Genomic DNA, 12,839 nt, shown 5'->3' on the forward strand with positions numbered 1-12,839 from the left:
ACAGAACCTATGTATATCGCGAGCAGGATAAGTTTTTATTTCGCACGTGCTCGCCCCATGCGAAATACAAATATAATGCAAAAGATGCAGAAATTATTAAAATTTCATGAATGAGTATATATATCGCCGGATGAGAACAGAAGGGGCCTAAGTCACATTTTTGGAAAATTGACTTTTTTCAATATTTTGGGGTTTTGAGCCATGCTCTACAAGGTGGTGGTCTTGAAATCCTGAATTTCTCAATAATAAAAATTTTAGCTGGACTTAGGCCTAAAATATTTAAGAACAGAATGGGCCTAGGTCCAGTTAAAATTTTTATTATTGAGAAATTCAGGATTTCAAGACAACCACCTTGTAGAGCATGGCTCAAAACCCCAAAATATTGAAAAAAGATAGTCCTAAGTTCCAATATGATCGGCATGAACATCAAAAATGAAATGTCCGAAACTTACATCCCTAAAAATTTGTTCAGTGCAACTTAGGCCTAAGTCACCTTGTTTTACCTTGCATCCCATACAAAATATTTCAGAAGTTGTTGAGAACAGAATGGGCCAAAGTTTCTTATGGGGGTAAAAAAGCAGGAAGGAATTGAAACTGAAGTGCCAAAAAATATTGATTACAAAGATATTCTCATCCACATTAAAATAACCAGAGCTCAGGACTTTACTGAGTGTGAATATCTAGAAATTCGAAAATAAAAAAATTTCAAATTGTTTTTTGCGTTTTTCTCAAAACTCAAAATTGTGACTTAGGCCTGTTCTGTTCTCATCCGGCGATATATAAGTTAACAATAAGTCCATGCATCTGAAATGAATAACTGACCACTATCCCCATGCCGACAGGGATTGGTAACGTAACGGACAAGAGGCCGTTGTCTTCGATATGATTAAACCGTTTTATCGGTTTTCTTTTACCTTGGTAACATATGTAAATTTAATTCTAGACCAAACACAAAATAATAAAATTTTTATATTTTATTTAACTTTATTTTCTGTAACTTGGATTTGCGATTATTCACGTAGAAAATAACCACAGCTTGGGACTGCCCCTAGTGGTAGATTGGGAAACATCTCCACGTTCTTTTAGGATATTTTCCTTACAAGATGGCACCTAAAGGAGGTAATTCCGCTTTATTTTGATGTTTTTATGTGAATTTATCGACATTTCAGCGATAAATGTTTTGTATTAATACAAAGCTACATAATGAGGTTGGTATAGAACCTAGAAAGTCGGGCCAAAAAGGATTTAACTGTGAGAACTTGCCTTTTATGAGTACACAGTGTGAGAGTAAACTGGTAAAAGAGCTAGGTTTGCCAGTTATGTGGTGTTTTAATTTAAACTCTTTAGTCTCGTAAGTCTGCTTTTTGTTTATAACCGTGATTGACAGTTTATGACTCTGGTGATTGACAGTTTAGGACTCTGGTACAGATTTATATTTGCGGGAAAGTGAATGCAGAAATGTCTGAATGTAGTCTGTCTAACTGAATGGCGACGTGTTTCTGTGTTCAGATATTGACCAAATGAAAATATTTTTGGCAATAACCAGACTGTTCTTTGCTTAAACGGCGCCCAAATTGCGCGATAAAACATTCATATAACAGTGCTAGCGATAATATTTGAAATTGCCAATATACGTCGGTTTTTAGGCAAGATATGGGCGTTTGAAATCGCATTGCCGACCTGCCATATTTTATTACACTTTGGTTGACATGTTGGGCATAGGACTTGAACTTGAGATTGCCCAACCGATTTATTTAATGGATTCGAGTTAGTTTTACCAAATAATCTTTTTTTCTTCAACAGCAAAAGAAAAGGCTCTGAAAGCGAAGAAGGCCGTTATCAAAGGTCTTCATTCGCACAAGAAGAGGAAAGTCCGCACGTCTGTACATTTCCACATTCCTAAAACGCTGAAACACACGAGGAAACCAAAGTATCCCCGCAAGAGTACGCAGAAGAGGAATAAGTAAGTATATTCATTTTTTTTGTGAAAATTTGTTTATTTTGTACTCATTATAGTAAAGCAGCGATTCCCAAATAAACGCCGTTGTCGATGCTAAGTGTGCCACAAGAATTATTAGGATTGTGTTTAAAACTGGATTTAAAAGCAGCATTTTCTTTGTGTAATTGCGTCGTGAGTTTGTTTGAGGACAAAGTTTGAGAACCGCTGTAGTAGGGCACTGTCCTCAGATTCCAAGATGTCCTGACATTTGACTCAAAAAACAAGTCCTCGGATTCCAAGATGTCTCGACATTTGACTCAAAAAACAAGTCCTCAGATTCCAAGATGTCCAGACATTTTGACTCAAAAAACAAGTCCTCAGATTCCAAGATGTCCAGACATTTGACTCAAAAAACAAGTCCTCAGATTCCAAGATGTCCAGACATTTGACTCAAAAAACAAGTCCTCAGATTCCAAGATGTCCAGACATTTGACTCAAAAAACAAGTCCTCAGATTCCAAGATGTCTCGACATTTGACTCAATAAAACAAACACTCAATTTGTCTCTGATACTAGAGCTTCTGTTGGACGGCAGATGCATTAGATCGCGCCAAGCTTGTCTTGGTAATTATTTAAATCAATTGCGACAGATGTCCATCGTCACATGACCAAAATTGTGTTTTTTTGACAAAAACTTTCGAATGCTATGGCAAAATTTTGCTAATATTAATATTTTGCTTCAAACTTTTCAGGATGGATCAGTTTGCAATCATCAAGCACCCTTTGACAACCGAGAGCGCAATGAAGAAGATTGAAGATAACAATACATTGGTTTTTATTGTTGACATCAAGGTAGGGATTTTACTTTGGTAACTGAATATATGGGGTTTCCATAAAGTCCTAAAAAATTTTAAAATTGCAAAGGGAATTTATCGATATCATATTATATTTTGGCCCTCACAGATGTATTAAATGAACTAAAAAATTTAAACAATTACTGATTAAAAAACAACAAACCTGGTTAGGATATATTAAAAACTGACTTCATAACAAAATTGAAACTGTAAAGAGACTTTATGGACATCCTTCACTATGCCTTGGCTTTACCAGTTTGTGGATCTGGATGTCAGAGGAGAATAGGGGTGTTGTTTTCCAAATATGTAAACTTAGATGTACTTTTCCGTGGTTTTGGCGTATCTCTGTGAGAAAGCATTACACTGCTGTTTCTTGAGCCTAAATCTGGTCGTATGGGATGTTGTTATGTAAGATTCTAAGAATATTGTTGTTTATCTAATCACCTAATATTCCTCACTGGCCATTTAATGGGTACACGTAGATATATTATGATTTATAGGGGCTCCCGAAGTATGCGAACCAAGATGGCGGACATCGGAATGTAATATGTGTACTAGGTTAGGCCATAATTTTAGGTATAAATACTACGGGAGGCTCTTGGCTAGACTTCGAACTGATAATAGGACTAAAATAAGGAAAATTGGGAAAAAAATTATCGCCTAACCCTAACCTGTTACCCATGTTACGTTCCGATGTCCGCCATCTTTGTTCGCTTACTTCGGGAGCACCGATTTATATTACATTTTGGGAATAATTTCAATTGAATTCTCACAGTATTGTCAAAAGGCTTTCTTTGTTAGTTTCTGAAGACTGTAGATACCGGAAATTTAGCATAAACATAATTTAGAATATATTCGATTATCTATTTTGAAGAAGATTATTTTAGAATTTATGTATGATAGTATTGCCCTTGATGTTTCTTTCCTCATGTATCTCGTCACTGTTGTAAGAGATTCAAGGGTGCTCCCGAAGTATGCGAACCAAGATGGTGGACATTGGAACGTAACATGGGTAACAGGTTAGGTGATAATTTTTTTCCAGTTTTCCTTATTTTAGTCCTATTATCAGTTCGAAGACTAGCCAAGAGCCTCCCGTAGTATTTATACCTAAAATTATGGCCTAACCCTAACCTAGTACACATATTACATTCCGATGTCCGCCATCTTGGTTCGCATACTTCTGGAGCACCGATTCAAGATTCTTTCTACACACTGACTCATGGTTTTCCAAACTGAAGCTCTTCCAGGAAGTCTGAGATGACTACACAGGGGGTCCACAACGATGTGAAAAGAGCGATCGATCTTAGATGATAAATTTCAATCAAGAAGTTACTGCATACGTTTGGTTAATTATGGCAGATGATGGTGGTCCATCAAAAATAAAATTCACAAACAGTACTCCACAGCCTAATAAGTTTGGTGCACTAACAAAACTGTATTTCTGTAACGATACCTCTCTGATTGCTATATTTTCTCCTTTTTAGGCCAACAAACCCCAGATCAAGCAAGCAGTTAAGAAATTGTACGACATCGACGTGTCAAAGGTCAACACCTTGATCAGACCGGATGGACGTAAGAAGGCGTACGTCAAACTTGCTCCTGACTACGATGCGTTGGACGTAGCAAATAAAATTGGAATTATCTAAATTTTATGCTCGCTATTAAAATTTATGGAAATGATTATTTGGTTTGTTATTGTGTGTAAGGTTTTCGAGCCATTGGGGACAGTAGAGAGTGGTAATTAAGGGACGATATATTGTCAGGTCACCACTGTACTACCAGGTCGAATGTAGCCTACTATAAATTGTAGTTTATTTAGGAGCATCGAAAGTTACAAATTAGATTATGTATAGGTGTGAGTTATTCCCATCCCCTTTGTGTTTCAATGCTTATACCTGGGTCCAATTTATTATTTATGGCTATGGTGTTACTACGCCCTTACAGCTAACTTGTTCAATGCGATCAATAACCGAAATTGTTGTACTTGTAACTAACTACTAACAGAAAGGTATGTCGAGTAAAAATGCAGTCTGTGGTTTCACCCAATCATTTGTATTCGGCCCTTCTGTATTAAAGGTTAAACACCCCTGATGTAGAGCATGTCATGTTGATGTAGCTTACGTAGTGAAATCCATAAATTTTCTGAAATGAGGAAACTGTTGCTCTTTGGGTTTGACGCCAGAGAACATTTCTTAAAATATTGAATTCCATCACTGGCTATAAGGTAATGTATCTGGAATACCTACGGTAATTGCATTTGCTGGTGTTGAAGCGGCATCCAGTCTTGTCGAATTTCCACTTTGTATGAATATGAGAATCTTATCCTAATCATATGGCAGGCAACAATCAGACTCTTATGCAGTTACAGTGGAAATCTAGGGCGCGAATTTGTGTAAGAAACTTTCAAATGATACGGGTCCCGAAAAGCCTGGATTTGGTCCTCTAGGTCTGGGGTTCCTGATGACTGCACAGGGGTTCCGCAGCGATATGAAAAAAGTGTGATCAGTTTTTAATGATTATTCCAATCACTTAGCCATTGCATCTTTTTGGTTGGGGCTTTGCGGTCGTATATCCATTGCTGTTAGAAAAGGCGATTAAAAATTATATTGCCTTTTGGAACGACCCACATGTGCAAGGGAGCATTTTCAGCTCTTATCAAAATGATGACAAAATACAGCCAAAACCTGTGAAAAACAAACCTCATCCATTACAATAATGTCGTTTGTGTTGTAACAATGGGGGTCTGCGGCCCAAATAATCTGGGAAATCCTGCTCTCGATGTAAGTTAGGAGTATATTGAATATCGAAGTGTGTGGCTCATTTCTTACGACTGACGTTGTTTGGAGCAAACTTATAATATCTCTTATAAATCTCAGTGGCTAAGGCACTACTTCCTGTTCAGTTGATTGTGTTTCAGGAGTTCTTTTTTAAAGAGGAACCCATGGTATATCTAAGCAAACTCAGGACCGACCACTGAGACGTCAAGAGTTAGCTATTAAACATAAAATATTTTCACTTATTCAGCGGCCCCAAAATATACATAAAAACTGGGGCTCCCGAAGTATGCGAACCAAGATGGCGGACAGCGGAATGTAATATGTGTACTAGGTTAGGGTTAGGCCATAATTTTAGGTATAAATACTACGGGAGGCTCTTGGCTAGTCTTCGAACTGATAATAGGACTAAAATAAGGAAAATTGGAAAAAAATTATCGCCTAACCCTAACCTGTTACGTTCTGATGTCCGCCATCTTGGTTCGCATACTTCGGGAGCACCTAAAAACCAATGGTCAACGTTGCGCTTTCTGTACTGTAACAAAGAACTGTGTTTCAAGTATTTTTTAATTCAGTTTCAATGAAAAGCTTGACCAGGTACCACTGATATCCCAAGAGCTGTTAGAACCAAAGAAATATGCTTATTTCTTACAGATTTCCCGGATTCCCCAGGGTGGTTCACGTAAACGCTGTTCGGTTACAGCTTCCTCCACCATCAAGTCCATGCTACTGAAGACAAATAACTAACTAATCCCATACCCGACATGGACTGGCAACCAGACGAGAGGCCATGGTTCATCATATGATTAAGCCGTCTTATCTACTTTCCTCTCCCCGGGATAAATATGTAAATCATATCCTATTTTTAAAAAATAAGCACACAAGGAAGTTCAGAGGTCGTGTATAATTCAATCAGTAGCAGAGAAATAAACAAAAGAATATCACAGTAAAGTTGGATTATAATGTTGGATATATGACAGAAGAGTTTGATTATGATAATTGCAATTTTTACCAGTTTTGTACATGGCAAGGAAGCTACTCTCTAGAGTTTGGTATGTTTTTATTTATCGTCGAGCCAGTGTCTTATTTCAAACTCCTGAAACTTCTTTGTTTATGATAGAATTGTCTAGATATTCGAATAGTCTTGCTCAGAGTTTGGTACGTATGTAGTGATAATCGAGCCAAAATCTTATTTTAAACTCCTAAAAATAAGATTTTTTTTTGACTTCTGATGGAGATATCAAAATCAGAATTATATTTTTCATATACGACACTTATCCATGTCCACTTAAACTCCAAACAAGGAGTCAACTGATATCAGAGATATTATTTTAGACAGAAAATAAAAAACCAAGTTGAATAAGCATTCTTAACAGATAATTAGGGAACGCTTGCACACGCTTAACTTTTACTCGTCAAAATTTGGTTTTCGCTGGAGCTGAAATAGCACAAAATAAACGGTACTCCCGAGGTATGTGAACCAATATGGTGGACACCGGAACGTAGTATGTGCACCAGGTTAGGGTTGGGCCATAATTTTATTCCAATTTTCCTTATTTAAGTTCTATTGGGAGTCCGGGGACTAGCCAAGTGACTTCCGTAGTATTTGTACCTGAAATTATGGCCTAACCTGGTACACATACTACGTTCCGGTGTCTGCCATCTTGGTTCACATACTTCGGGAGTACCAAATAAACTAATAGAGTGAGGAGCTTTGCTGAAATTGGATACAATTCTTTTTAGCAACACTGGCACGTTATGAGGGGAAATTTTGAGGCAATCCCTCATGGGGAACTCAACCCATAACAGTCTCACCTTGGTCCAAAAGAAACATTACAGAAATATATTTGCCTTGGTGCGCAACAGAACTTAGCAGAACTTTTGAATCACATAGAAAAGTCATTTTTATTCTTGCCACTTCATCGTAGCATTATACGAAAACCAAAAAGGGTTTCGCAGGGACCAAGTTGCAGCGGTTCCAAACTGGGAACTCGTGTCCCCCAAAAAGGGCCACAGAGCAGTTGGAGGGGGGCCACAATGCTAGGAAGAAAAACCAATTTTACTTTTCGTAAATTGCCTCATTAAGGTCATTTCACAGGGTGTTTTCTCTTTGTCGAGCATGAATTGTTTAAACATAAATGGAATTTGGAATCTACCAATCATAATAACATTATAAATTCCATTGGAATGATAAACTGGGGGCTAATGTGTGCTGAAAGCCTCAAGAAGGGGTCAAGGGTCATAAAAGGTTGGGGACCACTGCTATAGGGGTTTTTGTACCACAATAAGATTTGCTGTTAGTTTCTAGCTTGGGGTTCATGATTTGTTCTGGGTTAGGATAGATATAAAACTGAGCATATGGGTGGAAGCTTCAAAAGTCTGATGTATGGTAGAGATAACGGTTCTCTTGAAAGGGGAGAAACGTTGGTAAAACAAATAATTGTTCCATTTTAAAGAAAAAATTTACACAAAGTAATTCTGCGACTGAACCACTGGGGCAATAATATAACTCAAGCGTGACTGACAGAATCAGAGAGATAATTTTCAGTGATTAACAGAAAAGCTGAAAAAATCAAGAGTGAAAATTTGGTTTAGCAAAAAAATAAATTAGAAAAAAATCTCATTTTTAAGTAAAGAAAAGAAAATATTTCAGCACAATGCAAATTTTATCATGATTGAACTAAAAATAAGGTTAAATTAAGAAAAAGTATAATTTTGGGCCAAGTTGTGCCGTTTTTTAGATTTTTTTGTCGTATGTTTTGTCGATTTTGATTTTTTCTTGACCCCCCCGGCTGATGTATGAATGTTCTCTGGGGTTTTCGATTCCGTGATTTGCGGCTCCCACGTACCGAGAGAAGGGTCAAAGGGCGATTTGTTTCTCATACTCGAAGTCAATGAATCTGAGCCAGTAGGTGTCGCTCTTCCTTCTATTAGGGCAACCCCAGGATTAACGACATCAATAGGAACATTGTCATTATGATCTGCAGTTCCTGAGCGAGACGAGCCGCCGGATCCGTTGCTCCGCGGGGAACTATTTGGCGCTTTTGTCTTCGCTAGAGGCCCACGTATCCGTGGCGACCCACTAATTCTTTCACCTTTTCGTTTCTTAGAATTTCTTCGTGTAGAACTTCCCCCCTCGTACCCTAGAAACCAGTCCGCGTCGCTTCCAAACTCCGGGTCATCATCATTGCACAGTGATTCGCCGAGACCAGCAGCCAGTTTCCTGGAATGAAAATATGTAGACAGGATAAGACGGTGGTTCGTAACCTTTTTAGAAGTTGTACTGCTTTATATAAGTTTGCTCTGGGCAAGGTCGCATGGTTATGAGTGACTTTTGACTCACTGATGGACGCTACCAGGATTAACTCAGTTGGACTTCCAAGTTTGCTAGGCAAGTTGCCAGGCTAGATAAAAGATTTTGATGCAGATTTTTTACGTCCATATATATATAGTTCTTGGCTTTTCATATTAGCCATGATATCAACAATAATCAAACTCAGCATGTAATAGAAAACTGGCATACTACTATACTTTGCAGCAATGGCCAATAAAAAAAACAGCGGAAAGAAGTGACTGACTGGAAGCATCTAGCACCCATCAGCAGCCTAAACCGAAATCCTAAATAGGACATTTGCATGCTACAGGTCAATTTTAGTATCTGGAACGTTTAACTGGTCCACTATTCCTGTACCTGGCATGAACTGGTAGCTGAACTAAATACCATGGTCTGGCATAATTATGATTAGATAGGATAGGATAGAATTTACATATTTATCCCGGGGGAGAGGAAAGCCGATAAGAAGCCTTATCCATATGGTGAACCACGTCCTCTCGTCCGGTTACCATTCCAAGTCGGGTATGGGATTAGATTTACTGTATTGTTTGTTTTTTCGGAAGCATGGACTTGGTGGTGGAGGAAGCCGTAACCGACCAGCGGTTACGTGAACCACCCAACGACGGCGAGGAGTCCAGCAATCCTCTCGCACATAACCATCCCTGCATGGGATTCGAACCTGCGAACCCACGCAGAGCAATTAGAGGTACGGTGGCGAGCGTATTCCTAACGCTTAGCCCGTTGAGCCACACCGGGTCATGAGAAAATGAGAAATGAGAAAAATGCGCACATACCCACTATTTGCAATTCTCTGCGAAGCTATTCTGCTGGAGTTTCTTCCCATCCCCATACATTTCTCAAGATGTGGAGCAAACCTGCTTGCAGCTAACGTTCGTTTGCAGTTTGGACATTCACATTCAATCTAAATAATGATAAATTTATACACATATTGTTTTCTGCGTAAAAGACTATGGGACAACACTATTCGAGCCCCCTAATGGATTTTGTGTCTGGTATAGTTTAGTACCTCATGTACTTCTAGTTGACCTGGCTCAACAATTTTTGCATATGTCAATCCTAACCCCCACCTGACTACGTCACCAAAAAATTACGTCATTTCGACGTCACAGTGGCGTAATGAGGCCCACCGAAGTATGCGGATGGTCGTCCAAAACGCGCAGTCGATCACCCGAAATCGAGCAAGCAATTTCTCTCGTTTTCTCGTCACAACGATCACTATAGGAGAGAGATTGCCGGCTTTAGCAAGTTCGTTATCGGCGGCGCAGATGTCATTTCGGGCGACCGTAATTATACTTTGGCAATCCCTATGACGTGATGGTGACGTCGTAGTGACGTAATTTTTGGATGGCATAGTCAGGTGGGGGTTAGGAATAACATATGCAAAATTCATTATGCTACGCCCACCGGAAGTACTTGTGGTACTGAACTATACTAGACCCTGGATTTTAAACCAGGGATCAGTCCATATATATTTGAAATTGACTAGTAATTTGGTATCTAGATGTTGTATATTGTCCTATTACTATTGACCATTTCTAATCTGTTATTATATTTGAGAATAGGAAGTGTACATAAAAGCTTCTATCTTAAAATGTTTCAATTCAATGATTTCAATTTGAAAACAACTGAAACTCTTATTTTACTCAAATTTCTCATTTCAATAACACTCATTAGAGTTGTCAAACAATTATCGATGGGGCGCATTTTTAAACTTTGCCGTGGGTGCCATTTTACGTAGATACGCCACTGTCAGAACTGTAGGGACATAGTTTTAGTTGGAGACCTTTTTGGCACCCCTTTCACATAACATTCTGATTATTCAAATACTGTGCACACATACCGTTTTTTTACTCCCTGATTTTGGGACTCCAAAAACGTCGAAACCTGGTTGGTCAACGATTTTATATTTCTCTTCTTCCTCAGGATCTACGTCGTCAATGAATAACGTACCGACACGTGACGATCTGTGAACCTTGGAATAGAAATGTGTTTTTTTATTAATATTGTGGGGGGGGGAGAGGAAAGCTTACATATAATAGGCTACTGATGATCAGTAGTGGATTTACAAATACCGGGGTAATAGAAATATGTTTTATTAATATTGTGGTAGAACAGGGGATAGGGAAGCTTTGATATAATGAGCTACTCATGGCCAAGAATATATTTTGGACGAGGGTCATCCATCGGATGTCATAGGAACCTTGATAAGATCGAAATTGTCGTATTTATCTTGGAAGGAGAGGAAATCTTATGGGACAGCCTGATATCGCATATCATATGAATACAATACCAGCCTAGCTAAATAAATAGTTTTTATAGCTTTGGGCATCGTAATATAAACTTTTGGTTAACCATAAAAAAAAATGGAAAAATGACACAGTATGTCTTTATAATATGGCAATGAATTTTTAGTTACCGTCTGGGTTATTTCCTTATTCATGACAGAATTAGAGACATGCGTTCCTATTTTGAATAAATATTTCAGAGAAAAATTATTGCCTCTTGTTTTGGTGATATTTGAACTTGTTTTTAAAAAGACCCACTATTTTGATCTTATTTTGACATAAATAGAAGTGAAGCATGGCTTGACAGCACTAGCCTAGGTTAGACAGAGTATCCTTACTATAGCCAGCTACACTTCATTGATTTTGCGACAGGAAAAGTTCAGTTTCCGCAACACATAGGCCCATATTATCCCTTCAATAAAAAATCATGAACTATTTCGCTAATTTAAACTTATAAATGTGCAGCACTGTTATCCTAAATTGATACCAAATTATTCTGCCCATTTTTTAGGCCTATATTGATATATATACATGCAAATTTTATTTGATTTTGGTCAAGTTTAAAAATAACTTGTTATTTTTAACTAAAAAAACTGCTGGACCATTTAAAATCACAAATTTGGAATTAACATAAATGCTTACCTCGAAACAAGTCCCAAGAATTGCTTCGTCAATCATTTCACTGAGGAAATCGTCAGCATATTTCTGCAAGTCGGCCATTTTGCATTGCTTCAAAATTGCGATACATTCGCCCTTTTGTCCGTCTCTATTGTAAAGGTTTATACAAAACGGGTCTGGAAAATACCTTTACTACAGATTTCCACAACTAACTTAAAACGATATATTACCATATCACATTCAGGATTCAGCTATATAGGTCAATCTGATCAAAAATATTTTTTTGGTTTGAGTAGATAATCATTGGACAATTATGCAAACGCAGACAAAACGCCTTGCAAAGGTTGCTAAAATATATCATTTATGGCGAAAAAGGATGGCTGTTATAATTGATTACATTTTATTATAATTATTGATTAAACTTTAAAACAATCGTTTTTTTCGCGTTTTATAATAACAAAAACATGATTGAATACGCCAGGAAAACATGAACATTTTCGCTATCAATCACGGGGCACGCCGTCACGGGAGTGAGATCAGCACCTCAGAAGTGAGTCATCGATACTAAAAGAGACACAATAACCGCCGAGTCGCCGGGTAAGTTAAAGAAACAAGCGCTTTCTATCTTTGAGTAGCTCTGCGGGAGACGTGGAAAAGAAAAAAGTAATCTTAACTAAACAGCTGTTTCGAAATTAATGGCCCTTGAAATCTTCGATCTGAATTTACAATCATTTTGCCGCTGGCCTTGAAGTTGTAAGTTTAATAATAGGTCATCGATCGATGTTCGCTGATATTCGTTTGCTTGCTATGCGCGTTTGCAGTAAACAAAAATAGTATAATAAATCGAAGATTGGTAAATTTTTGTGGTGTAATTGATAAGTTAAAAGCAGCTGTTTTCGCTGATAAAGTTTGTGAAGGGCGAAACATCAGTCGTATCTGCATAATATGTTTGCAAAACAAAGAGAGCGCAGTTGCGCAAGTTCTATCGATGACTAAATGTTTCTGCTTTGTTTGC

General features: G+C 37.9%; 2 protein-coding genes across 2 annotated transcripts; one reads left to right on the forward strand and one right to left on the reverse strand.

The window, feature by feature from the left end:
* Positions 1–983: 983 nt before the first annotated feature.
* On the forward strand, positions 984–4,472 carry LOC120334013 (large ribosomal subunit protein uL23-like). The gene is made up of 4 exons (XM_039401453.2): positions 984–1,119; positions 1,804–1,963; positions 2,691–2,790; positions 4,277–4,472. Exons 1-4 carry the CDS (start codon positions 1,104–1,106, stop codon positions 4,436–4,438), a joined length of 438 nt encoding a protein of 145 aa, XP_039257387.1. The 5' UTR covers positions 984–1,103; the 3' UTR covers positions 4,439–4,472.
* Positions 4,473–6,455: 1,983 nt separating this feature from the next.
* Positions 6,456–12,348, reverse strand: LOC120333611 (uncharacterized). Its single transcript, XM_039400942.2, has 4 exons — positions 11,849–12,348; positions 10,762–10,893; positions 9,695–9,822; positions 6,456–8,789 (listed from the first exon to the last, which is right to left on the reverse strand). Exons 1-4 carry the CDS (start codon positions 11,924–11,926, stop codon positions 8,264–8,266), a joined length of 864 nt encoding a protein of 287 aa, XP_039256876.2. The 5' UTR covers positions 11,927–12,348; the 3' UTR covers positions 6,456–8,263.
* Positions 12,349–12,839: the final 491 nt, after the last annotated feature.

Source organism: Styela clava, chromosome 15, assembly GCF_964204865.1.
Source record: "Styela clava chromosome 15, kaStyClav1.hap1.2, whole genome shotgun sequence".
Classification (NCBI taxonomy): domain Eukaryota; kingdom Metazoa; phylum Chordata; class Ascidiacea; order Stolidobranchia; family Styelidae; genus Styela; species Styela clava.